The 27,585-nt window shown below is 50.0% G+C and overlaps 1 protein-coding gene across 2 annotated transcripts in view; it reads left to right on the top strand.

Moving 5' to 3' along the window:
• The window catches only part of LOC146869629 (complement C2-like), a 770,906-nt gene that overhangs the window by 112,647 nt on the left and 630,674 nt on the right, over positions 1-27,585 (top strand). For both annotated transcript variants that reach the window (XM_085608924.1, XM_085608934.1), the window contains exon 5: positions 1,768-1,866. In XM_085608924.1, coding sequence (XP_085465050.1) covers positions 1,768-1,866 — 99 coding nt within the window. The remainder of the gene's footprint in view (positions 1-1,767; positions 1,867-27,585) is intronic.

Below are 27,585 nucleotides of genomic sequence, written 5' to 3'. Positions count from 1 at the left end.
GCTTTTACTCATTTTTAAAGTAGGCGTGAACCAGGGGGCTGAGACTCTGGTAAATTTTGCTTCGTTCATAGTAGAGGGGGCAAGTTCCTGCGCCTGCTGATTTAACCAGTCCTCTAGGGAAAGTACATCCCGCTCAGGCTGGCCACTGAGGTGGATAGGGTATTGCCTCTGGTGAAATCAGGTGAAAAGGTCTGAAACTACTACGGGAAAGAGATGTTCCCGTTGGGCACGATTTGTCAAGTTCCTTACTTATATTAACATTTATTAAGTAATGATCAGACCACGTTAGGGCAAGAGGAGCCTCAGTTTCAATCCTCATGGAGGAGAACACCTGGTCTAAAGTGTGCCCTTTATCGTGCGTGGGTAAGTTAAGATACTGGGTTAGGTTAAAAATGTCCAAGGATTCATACAATTTTATAGTCTCCGGATCTCGAACATTATCCATGTGGATATTAAAATCGCCCAGAACCAGGCATTGGCTATGATTGGCAGCAATGAAAGCAGACACCTGGCCAATAGACTATAGGAGTATCCCTGCGGGGCCCGGAGGGCGGTAAATGAGGGCCCCTGCGATAGACTGATCTGCCGAGACAGTTAAAAGGAAACCCGAACTCTCCACACCTTCCAGATCTGGCAGTGATAGGGGAAAACAGCTAAGAGAGCTCTTAAAAATTAATGCTAAGCCGCCTCCCCTGCCCGTAGAGCGGTCTTTCCTTATGATCAGGTACCCAGACGGAATGGAATTGGCGATGGTAGGATTGGAGGCTTCAGTGAGCCATGTTTCTGTCAGAAATACCACATCTGGGTTGAGATCAACTAGTACATCATATAATTGAAGCTCATGTTTGTTTATGGAGCGTGTGTTTAATAAAAAAGCTTTTAAAATGCCAATGTCTAGAAGGCGCTGAGAGCTGTACCTGATCATAGGTCGATGATCTGGTGGCAGTCTGGCAGCATTTCCGGCCCTGTCTGCCTCCGGGACGCGGACGGGCGCAGACGGGCTTGCCTTCGGCGTGCCTTCGGGGCGCCAGCGGCGCGCCCGCTGCGCACGTCCGCAGCGCGCTTGCGCAGCGTCCCGATTTAGTAAGGCCAGCGTGAGAGCAACGAGAAGCAACTAGACTGCACCGTCTAGCAAAGATGGCGGTGACGGTCGGAACTGTACTAAAAGTCAGGGTTCAATTCCCCCTCCCGCTCCAGTATACAAAATAAAATTAAAATTCCCACACAGGTAAATCTCACAAGAGTTAAAAGATTTTTTTTTAAATTCTCCAATTTTAAAAGCAAGTCACAGCAATAGAAAGGCAATCAAATTAGCAGCGGAGTACAGCGAGGTAAAGCGCTAATCTTGTCAGTTTCGGATGCCATTGTAATGACCCCCACGGTGCCAACTAAGGGATCTTGGGATTAAGGGTCAGTGAAGATGTCTTAAAGTGTAAGCTTTCTTTTTGAAAAGCTTTTCTGATGCTGCCTGGGGTCCCTCTTCCTTCTGTTTTATTTTTACATTTTTCTTTACTCCTTCTTTCTGCCCTTGTAGTTCTTCCTTTCTCCCTGCCTCCCTTACAGATGTTGTGTTTGTTATGTTATGTTGTGGTTATGTTGTGTTAAGGTGTTTTGTTGTTCTGTTATGGTGTTTTTGTGTTGTGTTGTGTTGCATTACGTTACTTTATGATAACATTGATTTGAAAAGCACTGAATTTCCATTAGTGTAGTCTCTGCGGCTTGCTTCAAGGTTTAATACTAATTTTCAAAGATAAATCTTCTTTGCAGCTAAATATTCCTTCGACCTACCAGAAGATGTCAAAGCACAATTTAGATCCTCTGCCACGAATGTACGGGACCTGCTAAACCCATTCTTGAAGAAAAAAGGTACATTTTGCAAAATAAAAGGAAAATGTTTAAAGAAAACAATAACGTTATATATTTTCAGGATAGACTCCTTTTATGCAGAACAGGCTGTGGTACCAGAGCAGTACATCAAAGTAAACCCTGTATACCAATATCCTTGCCTTATCTTGTCAGTCAACGCCATTTTAGGCCTCATATTTTCCAAAACATACCATACAAAAGAACATTCACATGTAAAGGCTCTCAATCAACACAGACCATTGGTCTGTTCAAATGTCACTCAAATAATGCTCCCTCCCACCACAGCACAACGTATGGGTCAGTGGAGAAGCCCACTTCAGCCATTGTAGGCCTTCACTTTGAGTCACTGCATTTTTCCCTTGATAATGTATTCATGTTTCCAAAACAATAGTTCCCCAAGGATAAAAGTTTTTTTACACTTATCCTTGCCAGTGACCGCTAGTCCTTTTGTATAGTAGGGTGTCATCAGTTATTTCATAAACGCTCAAGATATTTATTGTAAGTTGCAATGTTGCTTCATCACTGTCTGTGTGCTTTGGTATATTTATGTATGCTTTATAAAAAGGAGCACAAGGCTTTAGAGCATCAATGGTGTATATACAGTTTCTACGTTGAAGCCATATACACATTTCAAGCAATTGTATCTGACTTGAGAGGAACCTCTAGTAACCACTTGAGGAGCTGTAGCAGCTTTGCAGTTCTTGCACTTCTTTCTGATGCACTGGTATTTCAGTTGCATGTTTAAATTGTGTGCAAAAACTCCCGGATGTTAGAGTCATACCATAATAGTTGTGCACTTTGCATTCTCTATTGGGGTGCAAATTTAAATTTCTAAAAAGAAAGCAAAAGTGTAATTGTGGAAGGGAGTCCATGGCAAATGTGATCTTGCAGAAGTCAATATGAGTGTTCATTGCACTTGTTTGTCAAAAACTTGACCATACTTGCAAAGCAGTGGTGTATGTATGCTCAAGACAATAATGTTGTGAGCATTTTACAAAGCCCGCTCGTCTAAAGTGTAAGTATACACCCAGGAAGGGCTATGACACCACTGTCCTCTTCTGTGAAGACCTCTGTTGATAGCATAGTGCAACAGGTTTCCATCTTTATTGCACTCTTTAAAGACCTCTACTGGTATGATAGCGCAAATGCAGATTCCCTTTCTCCTCAATTGTAGCCTTCTGTGAGGACCTCTATTGGAAGAAAGTAGAGTGCAACCAGATCGCAAAGTACATAGTACTCTTCTATTAGGATATCTGTTGGTAGGATAGCACAACTGCAGCTTTCCAGCTCTATTGCACCTTTTTGTGAGCACCTCTGTTGGTAGTATAGTGCAACTGCAGCTTTCCATCTTTATCTCAGTTGTACTCTTTTGTGAAGACCTCTGTTGGTAGTATTGTGCAACTGCAGCTTTCCATCTTTATCTCAGTTGTACTCTTTTGTGAGGACCTCTGTTGGTAGTATTATGCAACTGCGCTTTCCATCTCCATTGCGCTCATTTGTGAGGACCTCTTCTGGTAGTATAGTGCAGCTGCAGCTTTTTTCTCCATTGCAGTCTTTTGTGATGCCCTCTGTTGGCAATATAACGCAGCTGCAACTTACCATGTCTTGCTCCATTGTTCTCTTTTGTGAGGACCTCTGTTGGTAAATTGACCACATGTAGCTTTCCATAACCTTTGTACTCTTTTGTGAGGACCTCTGTTGGTAGTATTGCGCAACTGCAGCTTTTCTTCTCCATCTCCTTTGTACTCTTTTTTGAGGACCTCTGTTGGCAGTATTGCGCAACTGCAGCTTTTCTTCTCCATCTCCTTTGTACTCTTTTGTGAGGACCTCTGTTGGTAGTATTGCGCAACTGCAGATTTTCTTCTCCATCTCCTTTGTACTCTTTTGTGAGGACCTCTGTTGGTAGGATAATGCAGCTTCAGCATTCAAGCACCCTTGCATGAGGACAGCAATTTGCAGCCCAGCAGGTTTTCTACCTCCATTGTACTCTCCTGTGAGAGCCTCTGTAGGCTGCTTAGTGTCACATCAGCTTTCCTAACACTTGCATGAGGCTGTAAAACGTGGACTTAGATGCATGCATTTTCTGAAGATGTCAACTTTGTCAGTGCATTCTTATGACTTTGTTTGCATTGTGCAAGTATGGTTCCCCATTTTCACAGAACAAATATGGAGTTTGTCTAACTTACTCTTCGGTAGCCTAGGTATAAATAGAGGGTGAAGGACAGATATTTTTTTTGGTCTGGTATTGCTATTCCTGTCCATAGTTAGTAATAAACTTTTGCAAATAACCAAATGCAGGTACAAATTTGAACTGAATTAACCATTAGTAGGTGTTAACTCTGGCAAAGCATTAAAAATATATATTTCTTTATTGACATTTCAAATTGCAAAAAGCAAACCAACCAGAATCACCAGCAAGGACTACTACATATCAGTGTAATCTTACATCTGTGACGTGTACAGTACATCAATACATGGTCAATATACCCACACCCCAACCCTCCTCGTGCTACATAGCCAGTATGCAGCTCACAGTAACAGTAATCTTTCTCCATACAAATAATCATGTCTCCTTGACTATCCAGTATCTAGAGGGAGAGGAGCTCTAAAGCACAAAACCATGCGGCATCAGCTTACAAAATGTAATACAAAATAGAGAGTCAAAACAATCAGCAATATGCCCAACAATCCAACCTCCCACCTACTGCCACCGCCGCTTTCATTCGTCTACCAAACTACAATGAATATGGTGCTAGTAATCCACAGCCCATGCCGTAGTCAGACCCCATGTACTCCTTTTGTCTCTCAGGTCACCCCGGGGTGCCGTTACTCGCCTGTCCCACCCATTTGCGCATCTGTGTGGTCCGTCACCACCTTTAGGGTTCCCCCAGGAGGTATCAGCAGTGCTTGTATCATAGCCCCCCAGGAGTGTAAATCATCCATAACCTTATCATCTCCACTGGTTTTCTGCATATGAGCCTCCTCCGCTCCAGTCCATTCAGTTAGATCTCGGTGCCAGTCCTCCTGTTCAGGGGGTCTAGGGCTGATCCAGAAATCGCTACACGCATCTTGGCAACTAGTAACGTCAATACTGGGAAATGGCGACTTAGTTTTTCTTCGGGTTATTGGGGAGGAGACCCAGCACACACTGTTTAATTGTACACAACACCTCCCAACCTGCCCCCTCCCCCAAAGGTGGCGCAATATCCCAGCCCAGAATAACCTGATAACCGGGCACTGCCACACTATGTGCAGAAAATCAGCCACACTAGTCCTGCATCTAGAACATCTAGAACAGCCCAACAGCCTGGAGGAATAAATATTGCTTAGCTGATTTAGAGAGAGATACGTAATGTGCACCATATTAAATTAAATCAATTTAAACCATGCTCTAACAGAGACCCTGTGTACTGTTACATGTATCTTTGACCAATCTTTAGGCTGAAAGGGCTCACCACTGTCACACTGCCAGACTTCCTCTATACAGAGTGGCCTATCAGCGCAGAGCATGTGGTAGATATATGTAATTAACTTATTTCCCCCCACCATAGAGAGGAGTGTCACCAGAGTCTGTGTGGGCTCAGGGGCCTCGGGGAACGAAGTATTTGGTGTATTGGAGAAATTGCCCCCTCCCCAAATTAAACGTCTCAATAGCATCCCGAAAGTGACCCGCCGGATACAAATCTGAAAACATAATACAGCCACCCTCTTGCCATTGAGCTACTGTTATTGTTCGGTACATTTGTTCAAAAGGGCACACTATCCATATGTCCAGTTCTGGAGCATATGGCGCTCCACCTATAACCCATCCCACCGCTCTCTCCCATAACCGGCCCATCTGATGGCCCAAATAAGGAAATACATCAGGCATCACTCCTCTATGCATCAACAGCACTCCATGTTGTTGGCCATCGTGGGTGCCCCCCAGTAAGGCTCTTTCCTAATTATGTTCTCCTTTGAACCAGTTAGAGATGTGCCGCTAAATAATAAAGCTCTGGGTCTTCAGGCTTAGTCCAGAAGAAGCTATTTTCCCGCAGATTCCCGCACCGGGACCCCTATGCCTGAATTTTACTCTGGCCCAGTCTTGGTGAGTTTCGCCACCTTTTCTCTCCGCTCACCAATCACCATGTGCCACACAAACTTGACTGTTCTGTATCCTCTATCCGTAGGCTGTTACTGAATTCCCTACCCTCCCCCTCTTGTCCTGATGAAGACCCGTAGTGACTACCGAAGGGAGCACATTGTAGGTTGAAACGTCGACGATATCACGAGGCACAGATTTACCAAAACCATATATATCAAAAGAAGCATTTTTCAGCCAGTTGGTTTTTTGGTTGTTTCTCTGGCCTAACATTCAACATTGTTTCCTTTCATTCCCCATGTACATAATTCCTGTTACCACCTTGTACATATTGCACCAAGTTGATCACTAAGCACCTTGTCACATGAGCACTAATATTTATATATCTGTGAACAGCCTTTTTTGTATTATTTTTTGTAATTTTGTAAAATTTGATACATCTGAATGAATTAATTCTGATAAATACAAAGTTATACACAAACATTGCTACTCTGATTCTTTCAGATATCGTCAATTGTTGGTCAGGTTTGTGCTCCATGTGTGTTTTACAAAAGAATTTGTGTTTGCTTGTGGCTTTGTATACGCAAAGATAAATTATAAACCCGACAGAACCATTTTTGTTTATAAACATTATACCCAGGTTCTGAGGGACACCGGGTCGTCCCACTTTTGTTGTTGATTGACTAGAGCAGGTGCATGCCTGCAAGGGTTTTTACTCTCATTTGTTTGTCCTTAAATTTACAAGAAACCTTTGGTTTGTGATGATTTGCTCCCCAAAGCATTAGACATCCCTTGAACACTGTACCAAATACTTCGCAGAGGATGTCTGATAGAGAAACGTTGTCGTACACTGAGGATTACATCAATAAATTGATACAAGACCAGGGGGCATCGAATTCCCTCCTAGGCACAGAGAGACACCGGTCTCAATTAAAAACTAGCCAAGCTAGAAAAGAAACTAATCCGGTCCCGTCTACATGGTCACGTATTGACCAAATACCTACAAGCGAACATAATCCCCAAGGGTTTACAAGTTAAAAACGAACATGCTGTATTCATTGACGTCCCAAAATTCAGGGAAGGCTTTAGCTTCGTCGCTAACAACTGCTCCAGGCATTGGATGGTGCTTGGGGTAGAAACAGCGATTGAATACGTGAAAAAACTCACACTAGAAATTGCTGACCTCAAATAAGAGATACTAGAAGATAGCACCTTATCTAACGCAAGGGAGGCTTTAGAGCGTGCTGAAAAAGCATTGACCGAATTTAACACTGTAACCCTAAACAGAAAACTAGACAAACTGGTTAAGGATATAAAGAATTATGACAAAAGATTGACCTACCCATATTTGGCTGACCAGTACTACTAACAGGACAGCCAGAGTTTCTTCATCAACCGGAGCAGATAGGGCCCACGCAGGTTCAACACTTTCTCTGACTCCTCCTTTGGTAGTGGCACTGACTCAGATTCAGATAGACCCTCCACAAGCAATCAGGGCAACCAAGGGCAGCATTTTTTAGGTGAAGGCTACCGTCAATCTAACAGAGGTGGAGGCTCAGAACTGAACTACCGACAATCCAACAGGGGCGGGGGATCAGAGCAGAACTGGGGCCGGAGCAGGGGATGGAACAGGGCCAGGAGTACACTACGAGGGAACCAGCAAGTGAGATTCTTCCCCCCGGAATCTCACGGGGACATATCCACACGCAGGCAGACTTACAGATGGTGAACACAACCACAACCTCCAACCAAGTTTCTAGATCCACCCCTGTCAACACAGCAGTCCCGACCATATCCTTCCAATCTGCCCCGGGCTCACTTGGACAGAATTAAGCAGGCGCTAGTCTTGATTCCATTATTAATCTATCCAACTATGACATGACACCAGCAGAAAAGAAGGTACTAGGCAAGAGCCTCTCATTCGTTCCCACAGCCAAACCAGACTCCTTCACTACCAAATTGGAATTACAAAAATTATTTCGCAAAATAAGATTAAAATACTTTTTCAGCAAGAATGCATACAACCCCCCGATCACTGCAACACCTTTTAGACCAATCTCCGTCACCCCGGGCACCTGGTCTATGAGCCAGAGGATTTTGGCTTTCAAACAAATTGTTCTTCAGGAAACAATGGAGTTGTGGTCACTCGATAAATTCATAAAGCACAACATCACTAAAGAGGAGAAGTTGGCATTAAGCACCTTGCGCCAGAACAACAACATCATCATCAAAGCAGCAGATGCAACCCTCACACTTAGAACCAAGCACCCTGCCTTCAGGATTGAAAGGCCTGCTCTAGGGGTGACTTATAGGTTTTAAGTGCAGTGACCTTAGATATTGGGATTATATCTCTTGTCAGTGGTGCTAGCACCAGCTTACACAGGCTCCAATGACAGGCCTGTAGTTACCAATTGAGTGGTCTCCCATGGGTGGCATAATACATGCTTCAGCCCATGGGGGCCCCTGGTGTACCTATGGCCTGGGCACCTTAGTACACTATACTAGGGAAAGATAAGTGTACACCAGTGTCCAATCTGGGATGTACCTAAGAATTTACCAAGCCAATTTAGGGGAGAAGGCACAGAGACTGAGGTTCTGATTAGCAGGATCCCAGTCAAACTAGTCAGAAACAGCATCATATCAAGCAAAAAGTGGGAGTAACCAAAAAAGCAGATGCTACTTTTCTACATACAGTCTAATTATTTTATTAAATTGTTAATGCATTCAGTAGTACCATATAAAAGACTCAGTCGAGGCCAGACCTATTGTCTTTCTCAACTAATTAGGCAAAGACAAACTAATGAGACCCAAGCACTTCCAGACATTGTTGAGTCACCCCCAAAAATACCCCTTAGGATAATATTGCCCATATGGTTCATTGTTTTTTCTTGATAAACAAGTTTATTGATTTAACAAAACCAAAGGAAAAACAATACAGGCTTTTAGTACAGTGGTCATGACATAACAGTGATAAAAAATAAATAATACCCCAGCATACACTATTCAACATGTGAGTAGCAAGCGACATTGTCCGCACCCAAGTCCATAGGTGATCATCAGGAATGTTCAGTCTTCTATCACCCGACCCATTTGCCCCACACCCTTCGAAACATTTTGGGACAGCCTCGGGCTGCATACATTGTTCGTTCCTGCGCTGCACACCAATCTACCCCTCTGCGCCATCGCGCCATGGAAGAAGGTGTCGGGTCTAACCAGAGAGCTGCAATATCCCGTTTAGTCACCATCAATGCCGTATTGAAACTAAGCTTCTCGGCTCTGGTCCCATCCAATCCCTCGGTAACACCCAAAAGTATGGGCTTTGGGCTCAAGGGAACCTCCTAACCCTGGACCTCCGTAAGTGCCCCTGTCAGCAACTCCCAGTAGCGCATGATTGTAGGACAGAGCCATACCATGTGATAAAAGTCAGCCTGGGGGCAACTACAGCGGGGACAGGAAGCATCAAGTCGGAGCCCAGCACGATGAAGGCGCAATGGCATGGGTGTAAGTAATATATCTGAACCAACCGGAGCCGCGTTGAAGCAGTAACTGTTTTGGGGGCCATCAGCGCATCCCTTCAATCAGCATCGTCCAGGAAGCAAAGCCAACCCTCCCACTTATCCCAGAGATGGGAGAGGGAGTTGGGGGTGTTACTCGTGAGGGAACGATAGATGCGGGAAATCTCCCCTTTCCCCAGATTGCCAGTCATGACCTGGGCTTCAGGTGGACTATATTCGGGTAAGGAGGTCCCCTCTGAGATGTGGGTGTGGAAGGGGTGGCGCAGCTGTAGGTAACAGTAAAACTGGGAGGTGTGGAGGGAGAACTGGGCCTGCAGATCTGGGAAATCGCGTGTGTGGCTCCCGCCCCAAACATCCCCAAGTCGTGAAATCCTGATGAGATCCCAGGCTCTGAAACCAGAAAGAGCGGCAACGTCCTTGAGCCAAGTTCCGCACCACAAAGGGGTATATCGGAGTAATTTGCCCGACCAGTGGGTGTGGTGCAGGGAGGCCCACCAGGCCAAAAGCACCCCGCACGTGACCTCAGGCAGAGCGTGGGAGATAGCGGTGCCATAGAGCATCCCCTGAATATTGGAGAAACCCAAGTTATGCAGCTCTAGGCGGTACTCCGGGTCCAACCAGCCACCATTAAACCAGTCATGCACGGTGAGGAGCCGAGTCGCCAAATAATATAAATACAGGTTCGTGATTCCCAACCCACCATCAAAGGGCGGTATCCTGCACTGGGTGAGGGCCAAGCTTGGTCTCCAACCTCCCCACAGGAATTTAGTGGCCAAACCGTCCATCTCCCGGAACCAGGACCATGAGAAGGAGAGGGGTGTATTCTGAAGCATATAGAGAAATCAGGGCAGAACCATCATCTTAAAAAGGGCTATTCTGCCCATAGGGTTTAGTGGCAGCGTTTACCATCTAAGGAGGTCGGCACAAACCCGTTTCACCAGAGGAGTGCCGTTGAGAGACCAGGAGAGATCGGGAAGGAGGGACACCCAGATCCCCAAATACTTGAACGACTGCCGCCGAAGAGGAATTAAGGACTGCCGATCAAAGCACTCCCTCGATAGATGGAGGGGGACCAGGACCGACTTGGCCACGTTCAATCAGTGGCCGGAGACTCACTCAAAGAGGCACAGGGCTCGGAGACATCGAGGCCCTGATCGAGCTGGGTCTGACAAAAAGATCAGGATGTCATCAGCATAGAGGACAATCTTATCCTCTGCCAGACCGGGCCAGTGCCATCCCATGAGAAGTGGATCGGTGCGGATAAGAGAAGCAAAAGACTCCATCGCAAATGCAAAAGGGGGCAACCCTGCCTCGTGTCCCTCCCAGTGGGGAAGAGGCATGAAAGGGCGCCATTGACCATCGCCTGGGCTCGCGGCTTATAGTAAAGTGTCCTGATAAAGTTACGAAAGGGGGTCCCAAATCCCATCTCCAACAACACTGCCTCCAGATATTGCCAATCAACTGAATCAAAGGCTTTCTCAAAGTCCACGAGGAGCAAAGAGAGGTAGGGGGGTCAGTTGTTGTTGATTCACCAAAGCGAGGTGGAGCCGTCTGAGGCAGTGCCTGGTTCCCCGGGAGGGCATGAATCCACATTGGTCCATCTGGACCAGCTTATCCAAGTAAGGACGTATGCGGTTTGCCAGGACCGAGGCGAATATTTTGAGCTCTGAATTAATGAGGGAGATGGGGCGATAATCAGAGCAGTGGGCCGAAGGAGGCTGAGACTTGGGAATCACCACAATAGTGGCCAGGTCTGTTTCAGGACGGAAGGAGCCGCGGTCAGCCGCCTCATGATACATTGCTAGGTGCTGGGGAACCAGCGTGTCCCGGTAGGACGCATAAAATTCCTGCGGGAGTCCGTCCAGTCCCGGTGTCTTACCCGCAGCCATGCAGGAAATAGCATCATTAATTTCTTGCGGAGTAATTGGGAGATCCAGGTCCTCTGCCTCGGTGTCACTGAGGTACGGGAGGGGAACCTTTCACACCGGAGGAGCTCTGGGAGTCTGAGGTCTGGAGGCTGGGCAGAGTATAGAGAGGCTCAGTACGAGGCAAAGCACTGGGCCACTGCCATGGGGGTCTGATGGATCTCCCTGTGGGAGTCAGTCACTTCATGGATAATACGGTTAGCCATAGGATAAGTGGGTGGCTAAGCGATGCAGGAGCTTCCCGTTTATCTCCCCATCCATACACCCGCGCCACGGAGGACCTCCATAGCAATGGTTTATTGTTAAGGACAAATGCTCCCCTTAGTAAGAAGGAGCTATAAAGATGTTTGAGTCTGTATCTTAGGCCAGAAGACTGTGTACTCACTTGCTAATTAAAGTCCTTTTTTAGGTCTCGCCTTGTAAGCGATCGCAAAGCGAGACTATTGTAAGCGGTTTTTAAAAGTGCTCCCAAAAAGCGGATTGCATGGCTAGCACGCACATAATCACGCGCATCATGCCGCCATGCAATCCGCTTTTTGGGAGCACTTCAAAGGGTCCGCTCCCCCGCCTGGAATGCGCTCTCCCGCCCCCAAGCGCGCGCGCGCACGTCATGCTCCGCGGGGCTTATCTTTTTTTTTTTAAACTTTAAGCGCGAGGCGCGCGTGCAGCCAATGCTTGTTTGTTAGGCTGCTCGTGCCTTTGGGCCAGAGCCTGCTCTCTTTGTACGCAATGCTAGTGACCGTCTTTTTTTTTTGTGTGTCTTTGAACACAATGCTAGGGACCGTTGTTGGACCCGGCCTCGTAGAATGGCCCTCCGTGCCCCCGCACCACCGAAACCTGGTACCTACAGCCCAAGCCCCCGGCCCAGCCGAACCTCCCCACCAGGACACACGCACCGACCCGGACATCCCCGTCCCTGGCCTCTCCCCTTTCGGCCACCCCGGGCCCGCGTGCCCACTTCATGCACCAAGATGGCCGCCCGGCCCCCGCGCGACCCGGGCATAGAGGCGCCACTCCGGCTGGAGGACATCACGCTTCCAGGGGAGGAGAGAGGGAGGAGCAGTTTCTATCGCACCTCTGAACTCCCCCGGGACGATGGGTTTCGATCGGCCCTCCGGCCTCCCTGAGGGCTGGCTCCACGCCTGCTGGGTGTCTGGGACTCCTCCCGACCCGGCCCTGAAAGGATCAAAAGACTATAGCAGGAAATCCCGACAAGCGACCCCCAGGTGACAAGACCCCTGCCTGCACAGACTCCGGACATCAAAGAGGGGTCGAACTATAACAAGGGGTGCTCTGGGGCTGTCCGGCAGATTCGACGCTGGAACAACGAGAGCCTGCTGACGTGGTCGCGGCTCCTGGAACTGGAACTCACCTGAGCCCTGCTGAGTGACTCGCGGCTCCCTGAAGATCGTAAGACCTCCGAACTCGTACCTGAGCCCTGCTGAGTGACTCGCGGCTCCCTGAAGATCGTAAGACCTCCGAACACGTACCTGAGCCCTGCTGAGTGACTCGCGGCTCCCTGAAGATCGTAAGACCTCCGAACTTGTACCTGAGCCTTGCTGAGTGACTCGCGGCTCCCTGAAGATCGTAAGACCTCCGAACTTGTACCTGAGCCCTGCTGAGTGACTCGCGGCTCCCTGAAGATCGTAAGACCTCCGAACTTGTACCTGAGCCCTGCTGAGTGACTCGCGGCTCCCCCAAACTCTCACGGTCCCGCCGGACCCCAACTCCGACCACGTATCCCCCAGCTCGAGGATTGTGAGCTGTGCGCCGGGTACGTCCCTGCTTTGAACCGTTACCAGAGACAGTCCCGCTACCCCCCTACCTTTCCGAGACTCTTGAGCCCGTGCTCACCTTGTACATATTTGCAGTGATACCTGTTTGATAAAGCTTGTTCTGAGAATACCCAGTGTGGTCCCTCTGTGTCGTGTGGCGCCAGAAGTACGATCCTAGTTGCGAGAGTCCTCCCCCTGGGGAATCTCCCGCCAGTGCCCGGCTACGATACTTTGAGGGTGGGTCTCAGGGTAGTCAGGACCCCTTTCCGGGCTCCTCTGAGGTCGCCGTCTAACATTGGTGGCAAGCGACGGGATTCGGGCCCATCACCTAGAGATCGTACAGTAAACGACGGACGCACGACCAACAAAGATGGCAGAAGGAAGCGCCACGAGCTCCGCAGAAACCAACGCCAACAGAGTGTTCCAGGTGGAGCATCTGGAAGAATACACACACAAAGAGCTAAAACAATTTTGCAAAGAACTTAAAATCGCTACCACTGGCCTCAACACTAAGGAAGACTTGCAGAAAGCACTGAAAACTTGGGTGGAGACCGGGGCCTCCCGCCCGGAAGGCACGGGGGAGCGCCCCGACGAAGCCGAACCCCCCCAAAATGAAAGCAGTAGCAATCAGGTGCGAGGCATCGTACCAGACGGGGGCCTATCCCCGGAAGAGCTCGCGGACAGAGAGAGAAGCCGCAGTCATGAACTCGAGTTAGCCAAACTCAAAATCGAGGGCGAATTGAAGTTAGCGGAGAAGAAGCTAGCAGTAGAGCAAATGCGTGTACAAGGCGAACTGGAAGAAAAGAAGCTCCAACGGGAGCACGAAGGAAGAAAGCTCCAACTGGAGCACGAACGGAGCTTAAAGGAACTCGAGCTCAAGGCCCGAAATGAGGACGGGAGGCCCTCGGGGAACCGAGAGACGGCCCCCCCAGCGGAACAGAAGGTCCACATCCCCAAGGATGTGGTCAAAGAATATTATAAAAACGATGACATTCAGCAATGGTTTCGGGCCTACGAGGTCGCCATGACCTCCCATCGGATTCCACAGAAGGACTGGGGGGCGGGGTTGTGGGGACGGTTTCTGAGCGAAGGAAGGGACACCCTGCTCGACCTACCCCTCTCCCTGCAGACCTCCTACAGCCACATGAAAGAGGCTCTCCTCACAAGATACGGCCTCACCCCAGAAATGTACCGCCAACGGTTCCGGGACTGCAGGAAGATCCCGGGCACCACCTGGGTGGAGTATGTAAACTTTTTTAGCCGGGCCTTCGATGGGTGGGTCAAGGGCAGCAAAGTCACCACCCTTGCCGAACTCACTGACCTCATGTTATGGGAACATCTGGCTGCGAACTGCTTCGTAGAGCTACGTCAACATCTGCTGGATAGCAAGCTCACAGATCCCCGGAAGCTGGCCGTGGAGGCCGACCGCTGGACCAACACCCGGGTCTCCCGGGGCATGGTAGGAGAGTACCCCCGAACCAGTCAGGGACCACCCCGCCAGAGAGGGGGAGGGAACCAGGGAGGGCCGAGGGAGTCCCAGCCTAGCCCCCCGAAGACACCACCTCCACCTTTCCCGGCGCCCCCCCCACCAGTAACAGGGCCCCCTGGGAGACGGGGACACCGGGTGACCGTCACATGTTTCCGCTGCCAGAAACCCGGGCACTACGCCAATGACCCAGAGTGCCCCATGGCCACCCAAGTCACCCCTGCGAGACAGATAGCCAACGTAGCCCTAGGGGAGGAGGTTGAGGGAGCCGAGGAGTGGGAACCAGCCGCGATGGCCCTAGTATCCCTGGGAGATAGGGAAATGATCCCTGGTAGCCTCCTACCGTCCAACACACAGAAATATGGGCAGCTCGTCAAGATCAATGGCCACCAGGTAGAGGCCCTGCGGGACACCGGGGCCAGTATCACCGGTGTCCTCAGGCACCTAGTTCCCGAGGAGCAGATCCTCCCCAATGTCTTTTGCCCCGTAATATCTGCAGACAATAGGGAAAGTATGTGTCAGGTGGCCCTGGTGCCATTTGAGTGGGGAGGGGTGATAGGCAAACTCAAGGTGGCCGTAAGAACCTCCCAGCCGGTCGACTGCCTCTTAGGGAACGACCTGGAGAGTTCTCCCTGGAAGCACGTAGAGCGCAAGGCCCACCTAGGAATGATGGGACTCCCCGAGTGGGTGTGTGCCACCACCCGATCTATGACAGCCCGACTCACTCCCCGGAGAGAAATCGAGAGCACCCCGGTCGAAGTAGCCCGCACCGTCCCCGCCGAGGGTCCTCCCGTTCCCCCATCGGAAGGGTCCGTCGCCAGCGACGAACCCACACCATCCGACCCCGCCCCGGTTCCCGAGTTGGGGGATCTACCCGAGTTGGCCCATTGGCGCCACGAGGGCGGGCCCACCCGAGAAGAATTTTGCCGGGAGCAAGCCACCTGTCCTTCCCTGGTCGGGCTGCGGCGCCAGGCCGAGGGCCAAGCCGCAGGTGACCAGACCGGAACGCACCGAATCTATTGGGAGAATAACGTCCTGTATAGTGAGCAGAAATCAGTGGAGCTGGGATCCGGACGGGTACTGGTGGTACCTCTCCGCTTCCGGGATTTCCTCCTGGGCTTAGCCCACGATGTCCCCCTCGCCGGTCACCTGGGTCAGGACAAGACCTACAGCCGTCTCGTGACCCATTTTTATTGGCCTAAGATGAAGGCAGCGGTAGAGGCCCACTGCAAGTCCTGCCCCACGTGCCAAGCCAGTGGGAAGAGTGGGGGGAAGCGCAAGGCTCCCCTCCAACCCTTCCCGGTCGTCAGTACCCCCTTCGAACGAGTCGGGATCGACATCGTGGGGCCACTGGACCCCCCCACCTCCCAAGGTCACCGTTTCATCTTGGTCCTTGTGGACCACGCCACCCGCTACCCAGAGGCTATTCCCCTACGCACCATTACGGCCCCCGTGGTGGGCCGGGCCCTGATGGGGATCTTCTCCAGGGTGGGTTTCCCCCGCGAGGTCGTGAGCGATCGCGGCACTAATTTTATATCCAGGTATATGACGTCCCTGTGGCAACAATGTGGGGTGTCCTATAAGTTCACCACCCCGTACCATCCCCAAGGGAACGGCCTAGTAGAGAGGTTTAATAGGACTTTGAAAGGGATGATCGCTGGCCTAGAAGAGCCCCTCCGGCGTAAGTGGGACGTCCTGCTCCCCTGCCTCTTGTTCGCTTACCGGGAGGTCCCCCAGAAGTCCTTAGGGTTCAGCCCGTTTGAATTACTCTATGGGCACCCCGTCCGAGGTCCCCTCAGTTTAGTTAAGGAAGGGTGGGAGGCAGCACCCCAGACCACCCCCCGAGATGTGTTCCAATATGTCCTGGCCCTCCGGAACCAGACCAGGAGGTTCCGAGAACTGGCCGAGGCCAACCTGGAGGCGAGTCAAGAAGAAATGAAGCGCTGGTACGACCAGAATGCTACTCTGGTCGAGTTCCAGCCGGGCCAGCAGGTGTGGGTCATGGCCCCCGTGAAGCCTGGCGCTCTCCAGGACCGATGGACTGGGCCCTACAAAGTGGTCGAGAAGAAGAGCCAAGTCACCTACTTGGTGGACGTCCAGTCGCCTCGGGATCCCCTCCGGGTCCTGCACGTGAACCGCCTCAAGCCTCACTTCCAGCGGACAGAACTGAGCCTCCTGCTGGCCACCGATGACGGGGCCGAAGATGAGTCGGATCCCCTCCCGGACCTCCTGTGTATCAAGGCGCAGGATGGCTCCGTGGAAGGAGTAAACCTCTCCCCAGCCCTCACTGCCCAGCAACAAGCGGACTGCCGCCAGCTCCTAAGACAATTTTCTGACCTCTTCTCCCTGACCCCCCGGGTCACCAACTGGTGTGTTCATGATGTGGACACCGGGGACAGCCCGCCGGTGAGACACCGAGCCTACCGGGTTCCTGACCGGGTCCGGTCCTGCATTCAAGCGGAAGTCTCGAAGATGTTGACCCTGGGGGTGATCGAGCCCTCTGACAGTCCCTGGGCCAGCCCCGTGGTCCTGGTCCCGAAGGCAGCGGCCCCCGGTGTCGCCCCCGAGCTCCGATTCTGCGTGGACTACCGGGGGCTCAATGACGTTACCCGAGCCGATGCCCACCCCATTCCACGAGCCGACGAACTCATTGACCGACTAGGGGCAGCCCGGTTCCTCAGCACATTCGACCTCACCTGCGGATACTGGCAGATTGCGCTCACCGAAGGGGCCAAAGAGCGGTCCGCTTTCTCCACCCACGATGGGCACTACCGCTTCCGCGTAATGCCCTTCGGGATGAAAAATGCCCCGGCCACTTTCCAGCGACTGGTGAATAGAGTCCTGGCCGGGCTAGAACAGTTCAGCGCGGCATACCTGGACGACATCGCTGTCTTCAGTTCAGAGTGGAGTGAGCACCTCCAGCACCTCCGAAGGGTGCTAATCGCCCTGCGCCAGGCAGGCCTCACAGTAAAAGCCAGCAAGTGCCAGATCGGGCAAGGATCCGTGGTCTACTTGGGGCACCAGGTCGGGAGTGGCCAGGTCGCCCCGCTACAGCCAAAGATCGACGCCATCCTGGCCTGGGAACCACCCATCACCCAGACGGAGGTCCGAGCCTTTCTGGGTCTCACGGGCTACTACCGAAGATTCATTCGGGGGTATGGCAGCCTTGTCGGCCCTCTCACAGAACTCACGTCTAAAAAACAGCCAAAGAAAGTGCAGTGGACGGCTGCCTGCCAGGAAGCGTTCGATGCCCTAAAAAGGGCCATGTGCACTGCCCCCGTCCTCCAGGCTCCCGACTACGCCAAGGAGTTCATAGTCCAAACCGATGCCTCCGAGCATGGCATTGGGGCCGTCCTGTCCCAAGTAAATGACCAAGGCCTAGACCAGCCCGTCGCCTTCCTCAGTCAGCGGCTGTTGCCCCGAGAACAAAGATGGAGCACCATAGAGCGCGAAGCCTTTGCCGTGGTCTGGGCACTCAAAAAGCTACGACCCTACCTGTTTGTCACCCATTTCAGAGTCCAAACTGACCATCGGCCCTTACGTTGGCTCATGCAGATGCGAGGAGAAAACCCCAAGCTACTGCGGTGGTCAATCTCCCTCCAGGGGATGGATTTCACCGTGGAACACCGCCCTGGTACGGACCACGCCAATGCTGACGGCCTCTCCCGGTTCTTCCGCCTCAGCGAAGAGAACCCCCCAAGCTGATGGGCAGTTCTCTCCGGCTTTCAGCTGGGGGGGACGCGTGTTGGACCCGGCCTCGTAGAATGGCCCTCCGTGCCCCCGCACCACCGAAACCTGGTACCTACAGCCCAAGCCCCCGGCCCAGCCGAACCTCCCCACCAGGACACACGCACCGACCCGGACATCCCCGTCCCTGGCCTCTCCCCTTTCGGCCACCCCGGGCCCGCGTGCCCACTTCATGCACCAAGATGGCCGCCCGGCCCCCGCGCGACCCGGGCATAGAGGCGCCACTCCGGCTGGAGGACATCACGCTTCCAGGGGAGGAGAGAGGGAGGAGCAGTTTCTATCGCACCTCTGAACTCCCCCGGGACGATGGGTTTCGATCGGCCCTCCGGCCTCCCTGAGGGCTGGCTCCACGCCTGCTGGGTGTCTGGGACTCCTCCCGACCCGGCCCTGAAAGGATCAAAAGACTATAGCAGGAAATCCCGACAAGCGACCCCCAGGTGACAAGACCCCTGCCTGCACAGACTCCGGACATCAAAGAGGGGTCGAACTATAACAAGGGGTGCTCTGGGGCTGTCCGGCAGATTCGACGCTGGAACAACGAGAGCCTGCTGACGTGGTCGCGGCTCCTGGAACTGGAACTCACCTGAGCCCTGCTGAGTGACTCGCGGCTCCCTGAAGATCGTAAGACCTCCGAACTCGTACCTGAGCCCTGCTGAGTGACTCGCGGCTCCCTGAAGATCGTAAGACCTCCGAACTCGTACCTGAGCCCTGCTGAGTGACTCGCGGCTCCCTGAAGATCGTAAGACCTCCGAACTTGTACCTGAGCCTTGCTGAGTGACTCGCGGCTCCCTGAAGATCGTAAGACCTCCGAACTTGTACCTGAGCCCTGCTGAGTGACTCGCGGCTCCCTGAAGATCGTAAGACCTCCGAACTTGTACCTGAGCCCTGCTGAGTGACTCGCGGCTCCCCCAAACTCTCACGGTCCCGCCGGACCCCAACTCCGACCACGTATCCCCCAGCTCGAGGATTGTGAGCTGTGCGCCGGGTACGTCCCTGCTTTGAACCGTTACCAGAGACAGTCCCGCTACCCCCCTACCTTTCCGAGACTCTTGAGCCCGTGCTCACCTTGTACATATTTGCAGTGATACCTGTTTGATAAAGCTTGTTCTGAGAATACCCAGTGTGGTCCCTCTGTGTCGTGTGGCGCCAGAAGTACGATCCTAGTTGCGAGAGTCCTCCCCCTGGGGAATCTCCCGCCAGTGCCCGGCTACGATACTTTGAGGGTGGGTCTCAGGGTAGTCAGGACCCCTTTCCGGGCTCCTCTGAGGTCGCCGTCTAACAACCGTCTTTTTTTGGTTTTTAAATTAAACATAGTTTGCGCTTTTCCGAAACGCTACAGTATACATGTTTCTAGACTCTTCTCCATCCCATGTGTCAGCTCTGGCTCCCCCTCTTTTTCATTCAGCCAGCGGGCTGCAGCCTGAGTCAACGTCGCAGAAGAGCAGCGGAGCCAGGCGGATGAAGGAGGGCTCTGCTAGGGTGAAAACACAGCAAGACGTTAAGGGGCTCATCGCTGCCTAACACTTGCCTGCTGGCTTGCTGCACTGCAGTATCCAGCTTGAGACGACATGGGCTGCTGCCATAGAAAAGCATGCTAAAGTTAGGCTGCCTAATCCGACACGCACACAGAGCCAGGCTCAAAGGGGATCTAACAGTACTTTAAAGACGAGCACAAAGAAGAAGGGCTTCACATTTTATGTACAACTCTCTGCTTGCCCACAACAATACAAAGTGAATCCCTCAGAAGTGTTGCATAACATCACGAAAGAGCACTTTGTTACTTGCTTAATTACTGTGCACGGGCGCCACGCTTTCTTTTAGCATGGCACCCTCTTCTATATTTACAACACAGGTGCCACGCTTTATGTTCAAGCATGTCACCCATTCTTATGTTTAAAAAATAAACAATACCTTTAAGTCTTGTTAAATACTTGGGACAAGCGTTAACTGCTAGCGAGGTGTCCGTGGAACATACTTTAATCGCGGCTGCCATTTCAGGAGCGCCTTGCTTAGTTGAACCATCATATAAGTGGGGGGGGGTGTTTATGTAAGTAAGTGTAAATGCTTCAACGTACACTACAATTGGTACAAAGCACTTTAAAAAAAAAATCATTCAGTAGCGCTAGTATGTTTGCAAACGTGAAGAAGTGCGCTTTATTTTTCACCCGGAAATGGCATGCTAAACCCTGCACCAAAATAATGCCAGGGACTCTAAAAGTACCAACAATGCCAGGTACTGCTCATTACATAAGCATATCAATGACTCACCTAAAGATTGCTTTGTTGTTGCAATTTATAAATCACTTAGACGGCACACACAACAATCTGCTGTACCTGTCGCTACTTTACTGAAAGGCAGTGTACTTTTTGTTTTAATGAGGAGAGAAACCCGCAGAAAGGTTGCTTCTAAACGTGAGTGCGAGAGGGGGGCGGGAAAGAACATTGCATATATCTCTGGGGTGTTAGAATTCCAGTAAACAACGGGAGCTTTCCTTGTGGGTTTCTTGTGTGTGGTTCTGTATTCTTCTCGAATGCTGTTGCAGGTGAGCATAAACTATATCTCACCCTCGTATCCTGGCAAGTGGAGGTGATCGGCATCCTTTTGAACTAATGGGGGATCCATCTGTGAATATCTGATGTTCTATCGTGGTCGCATTGTTTCACCTCTGGTTGCTAATGACGTATCATTTTTGTATTCATAGATTATCATTTTGGGGTGTGCGAACTATCCGTGGGGTAAAGGCGAGGTAGATAGGTGGTCGTTTGTTAATTTTGCTTTGTTGTGGGGTACTGAGAACAGTTGGTGTATCACTTATGGTGCGTGTGGATAATGATATGTGCGCTCTTGGCTTATTCCTTTTTGTTATATGTATTGTAAACAACTTTAAATAGGTTCTAAGTGTATATATAGGGGCAAAATACAGGGTATCACATCTGCGTTCACTCGCACCAGGTTAATTGGGAGCCATCCAGTTATGTTAATTATTGTTTACTTTTTAACAAAATGCTCCGATCGTGTAAAGTATATAGCAAAGACATTAATAAAATCTTGGGAAGTAAAACAAATAGCTATAAATCAGACATCTAACATTTACATTTTACTAATGTTTAAAGCAAACAGTTTTCTGCATTTTACTTACGGGTTTTGCAGGCATTGTGCTCAAGTCGCTGCTGGCAAAAGCCTATTGAAATTCACTCCCAGCCCTTTTCCTGTTTAATTTTGTTTTATTTATAGTTGCATGCTACTGTTACCTTTTTCACCTAAACCTAAAGCGCTACAATACCTTCGAGTCAGTAATAACAAGCATTTGCAATGCAATAGGTCTCGCAGTTACACGAGTTAAAGCTATTGGCATTGTAAATGACAATGCCTTTTATTTATGTTTTTAAAATGAAAACAAATATAAAAGGCATTGTTATTTGCAATGTCAATAGCTCAAACTCGTGTAAATGTGAGACCATTGCATTGCAAATGCTTGGTTAAGTTGTGTCCCTTAATTTGAATGTAAGGCTTGCAAATTAAAAACATAGATAAGGACGAAAAGACACGCCCCTTTCACGTGCCCCTGGTTCTAAAAGGAAGTGACACGTAGGTTGAAAGCCCACAGCATGTGTTGTGAACATGAAAGTGACAATCCGGAAACAAAGCAGGCTGGCCGGCTCTGTGGTCTGCAGAGATCTTATCGGCGCTATAACGTCTCCACCATCAATGGGCCCTAAACACCGTCGATCGCCCAAAGTGGCCATATGTTAAAGTGATGCTTCACTTTAATGGGTATTTTCCACTTTGATTTCTCCCAGCTCTGCCTGGAAGAGAAACATTTTCGTTTCAAACTGCTGTGCCCAGGGCTGTTCTATTCACTTTATTTCTGAATGTGAAATCGTGCTTGCATTCAATTTGTGCACACAAACGAAATGGATGTGTTCCTAAAAGCAGGGCATAAATAAATGGAATAAATGCAACTTTGAGTCTTTCATTAAGGATGAAAGCTTGTAAGAGCGCCTGTGTCAACCAGGGAGGCCTTGAGGACACACAGCTGTGCTTTCAGAAACGTGGTCCGAAACACGACTTGCTAATGATATGAATGTATTATTTTTTATGAGTGACTAAGTTTATATTTTGTGACTTGGAGATAGCACACACACACACATCTAGTCAGGCGCAAAGGCAGCTTCCAAGAGTTAGCACATGAAAGTCCGATGGTTTGCCCTCAGCAATGCACGTTATGAGAGTCACTGGCCTCGGGACAGTTTGTGGTTTATGAATGCAGCTGTGGTAAGAGATATAGTATTTGCATTAAGAGAAATATTATGTGCAACAACTGATTACAGAATATGGGCCCTCCATATGTGCGGTCTGTGCGGAGACACAAATGTATAGCATATCTAGCTTTAAAAGCCACCTTATTTTTTGTATTTTACAGTGGCAGTGAGCTGCACTTTAAGCAGGACTTTGCGTGCCACTGACACGGCCCCAGCCCTTCCAGTGTTTCCAACGTGGTAACATGGATTTTTTTACTTTAACTAACAGGCGCCATAGTTTTCACCTTTTACAGTGGGAGTGAGTTGCACGTCAAAACAGAGTTTGCCATTTCACTAATACTGCCCCAGCCCTTCCAGTCTTTCCAATGCACAATCCCACTACAAATAATTCCAGTACACTCAAAACCACATAATTACTATCCACATAATTCCACTGCACACAATGGCACATAATTCCAGTACACACATCTGCGCTTCACCACACATTTACGCGTCACATAATTCTACAATTAGCAATTTCAATCTAATGCACATAATTCCACTCCACATTCATGCACTCCGCTCCATAACACATGGGTAAAGCACATTGTCATTTACAGCACCAATAGCTCTAACTCTCGCAAAAGTGAGACCTATGGCCATTGCACACAATAAATTCAACTTTGTAGCATGCCACATAATTCCAGACAATATAATGCTACTACACACCATGCCACATAATCCCACACAACACCACACTATTTAATGCCACACAATTCTACATCACACAACATAATTACACTCCACACAATGCCACTCAGCGCTGCATAATTACACTGCACATAATAACACTCTACTCAATACAACATGAATACACCCCACATAAATGTGCTTTATCCCACATACCAGCAATCCACATAAATGCTCTCCACACCATGACACATAATTCCAATAAGCATAATTTCACTCAACGCCACACAGTTCCAAGCCACACAATTCAACTCCACACATTTCCAATACATACCGCACAATTCCACACCAAAAAACATATTTCGAATACACAACACAATTCCACAACACACTACATATCCCCAATCCACACCACATATTTCCATATCGTGCCACAAAATTTAACAGCTCACCACATAATTCAACTCCACAACATGCCACTCCAAAACACACAATGTCATTTTACACAAGAAACTCCATAACACACAATCTCACTCTACATAATTCCAGTACACCTAAAACCATTTTATTACTATCCACATAATTCCACAGCACACCATGCCACATATTTCCACTACGCAACTCCCCACCACACCACACAATTCCATGCCACACAATTCCACAACAAACAATTCCAATACAACAAATCTCTACCTCCCACTTCCACCAACACTGTTATCTCCCTCACACACAACCACTGCCCCTCTCATCTCCTCCTCATGCTGCCACTACCCCCTCTTACCTTGCAATCCCACTGACCCCTCATTCCTCCCTCACATTCTCTCTATACTGCCTCCTCACACATAGTGCCTTCCAGTACCTCCTCGTGCAGTGCACTGGTCCACCTTTCAACTCCCCCCCACCTCTTGGTACCTCTCCCTCTCAGCCTCTCTCTCACCCCTCTCTCACCCCCCTCTCGCTCTCTCATGCACTCCTCCTGCCTCTGTCATGTGGTTGACTTCAGGTCTTTGAGCACGATATCTTCCGGTGCCTTTTTTCAGGGTTTCCGTCCCTCAAACCCGCGCTCTACTACTCTTCTTGGGGTGTGTGTTCTGCGTACACAGGTGCTCCCTTTTTATGCGTCTGTGGCCTGCTCTCCACTTATTTCTCTTTCTCAAACCCTCTTTCTGCACCACTTCCTGCACAAACTACCTATCCCTCCCTCTCGCTTCCTTTCTATCTATTCTGTGCAGCTCTCACCACATCTATTCACCATGCCACATAATTCCACTACACAAATACACTACACACCACTCAATTCTACCCACTCAATTCCAATCCAACCCACATACACCCACTCCACTCCAAACCAAAACACATAGGTAAAAGACATTGCCATTCACATCGCCAATAGCTGTAACTCTCCCAAAAGCGAGACCTATTGCATTGTAAATGCTTGTTATATAAAGTAAATAACCAATTATACATTTAAGTTATTGAGAATTATGTATAATGTTATTGGTAATTAAAGTTAATCAGGGTTTCGAATGTTGTCACCTCCTGGAGCAAGCCTTGATTTCTCACACTTGCTAAGAAAGAATGGCTAGTCAATTTCAAGTGCAATAGTAATTGGCAACCAGGGACACTATTGGTAAACTACAGTGCATGCATAGAATAATGACCGGTAACTTCTGACTGCCCTGTGACCCAAAGGAAAAGCATCAGACTCACTCAGACTTTTTCCAAATATTTTCATTGACCTTTTGTTCATATAAACAGGTACAGTTGCCCTAGTCGTGTGGGTTCTAGTAGCATACAATCATATATATTGTAGAAATACATAAATAAGTGTCTGTAGTAATCAACTTGACTAATATAGCATATTATTTGTACTACAGTCGCAAGAGATATCATTTTAAGTAACGAAAATTCAACAGTTCAAATAATTTGGACCCTTGAGGATTGTTTATCACTTTGGAATCTTATTTGTTCTTACACGCATAGGACATTCTGCACTACGGGCCTAAAAAAGCTGTAGGCCAAATTTGAATCGAGCCAATATGTCTAGAACCGGTCTTCCAGAGGAAAGGGGGGAACACATGAGTGAGGGGGAAGTCCAGGAGGGAGGTCTCCAGTCAGTTATTAACCTCTAGACACTCAGAAGCACTTGTGTCCGAGATATAAAGAGTACCTGCTCCCAGAAATATCCTATAATACTCCCACATAGTATACAGGGGCTTCTAACCTTTCTTTGCTTGTATTGCCATTAATATTATGGCATATCATTGTGCTATATTAGAGTCCCCCTCTCGCCCCGGGCGGGTCACGTAACACCACATTTTCTGTTCTCGTTCATTTTTGCAGGTTAGCTAACTATGGGGTCCATTATGATGTCGGGCAGGAAATAGAGCACGTAAGTAGCACAAATGCACTAAAGTTAAGAATGGACTCAGAAGATGTAGAAGAGTCGGGGACCCAAGGAACCACCCAAAGTGAATGTCTAGGAACCCCACGTAGGTACTGTGCAGAGTGGGAACACAACTGTGTGCTCAATGTTAGTCAATAGGTGAGTCGCAGTTGCAATTTTAAAGAAGGACCCTTCCTAGTGGACCCTGAAGAAATCCCATGGAAGATTGGAGAGTCACCCCACCCGTGGATACCCCAGGAACCAGGATACCTACACCAGGGAAGCCGAGTGCATAGGTGTCAAGTGATGCCAGAAACCCCCATAGACCACAATGCTTCAGGAAAGATGCCACTGGAGAAGAAGATGAAGGAGTCCGGTGGAACTCAAAGGTGGATTCAAGATGAGAGGTACCTGCAAGCAGAGGGGACAGAGTCTATGCCACATAGGAGTGACCAAGAGACATGGAAGACGAATGCCCACCGATGCCGGAGATGCGGGAGAGATTGATGGTGCCCTTATAGCTGCAGCTGTGCTGACCTGGCAACGCTGTAGACCAGGACCTGTCCCACATCGGATGTCGAGAGCCAGGGGGTCAGTGTCCGGCAGGGACACCAACAAGCCTTAGCAGTGGCAAACAACTTAGTAGACGAAAAAGGTGGAGTGTCGGGACCAGCAAGATCCAAGAGACTCACAAGAGCAGGTAAGTCAGGACAAGCCCCGAGCAAACAGAGGAGCCCACTCAAGCCTAAAGAGACCCTCAAGAGGAGCTCACTAATGAAGAAGGCCCACGGTGCAGAGGAAGCGGCGGGGCGAAGATCTTGGCTGCAGGAGTTGCCTGAGGATGGAGCTTCTTGGAGCCCAAAGATCTCTGGAGGAGAGAGCCAACAAGCCTTGGCAACGGAAAGTTGACGCGGTGATCCCCTGACCCTGCTTGCAGGCCAGGTCGCTCCCCCACTGCCACATAGCTCCTCCAGTGCGCCAGTGTCTCTTGTGCTGCCGCTGCACCCTTGACCGCAAGTTCGGTCTTGCTGTCTGCTGTGCCCCGGTATTTGCTGATATTGTGCTCTTCATCTTCTTTGCTTGCTGTACTGTACTGTGTTCTACTTCGTTTATATTGTGCCCCGCTTCTGTATTTATTCCGTTTCTGTAATTTGCGCGTTTTCTGTCTCTCCTCCGTTGCCCGTTCCCCCCTCTCCCCTTTTCCTTCTGTATCCCCGCTGCTGCTCCCCTGCGGCCCCGCCCCCTAGCTGCCCCGCTCCCGCCTCCCAGCTGCTCCTCCCTCCCTTCCCGCTTTAGATGGTGGCCGCTGCACGGCCGCGCCGCTGGCGTGCCAGAGTCAAGCCCGTCTGCACCCGTCCGCGCCTGGACCGCGCCCAGCACCAGAACCCCTGGACCCCGACACAACACCAGACTGCACTACGACCCCAGCACCCTCCACGCACTCAACCCCGGACGAGACCACTCCTGCTACCAGGCCACCCCGAAGCGCACCCAAGGACCCTTCACCTGCCAGAACTGCAGCTTCACCAGCATCCGGACCGCCAAACCAGCAACCAAAGAACCCAACCACCTCCGATGCATCCTGCTCAACACCCGCTCCGCTCGCAAGCATGCCATCGAACTCTGGGACCTCCTAGACTCAACCACCCCCGACGTCGCCTTCCTGACGGAGACCTGGCTGAACACCACCTATGCACCCGACATCACCATAGCCATCCCAGAGGGCTACAAGATCTCCCGCAGAGACCGTGCCAACGGAGTGGAAGGCGGAATCGCCATCATCCACAAGGACACCCTCAGAGTCTCGACCAACACCGACGACACCCTCACCACCGCCGAGCACATGCACTTCCAGGTCCACACCGACCCCAA

Source organism: Triturus cristatus, chromosome 1_1 (assembly GCF_964204655.1).
Source record: "Triturus cristatus chromosome 1_1, aTriCri1.1, whole genome shotgun sequence".
NCBI lineage: Eukaryota > Metazoa > Chordata > Amphibia > Caudata > Salamandridae > Triturus > Triturus cristatus.
The sequence above is the reverse complement of the archived record's forward strand: the minus strand, read 5'-3'. Positions and strand labels throughout refer to the sequence as shown.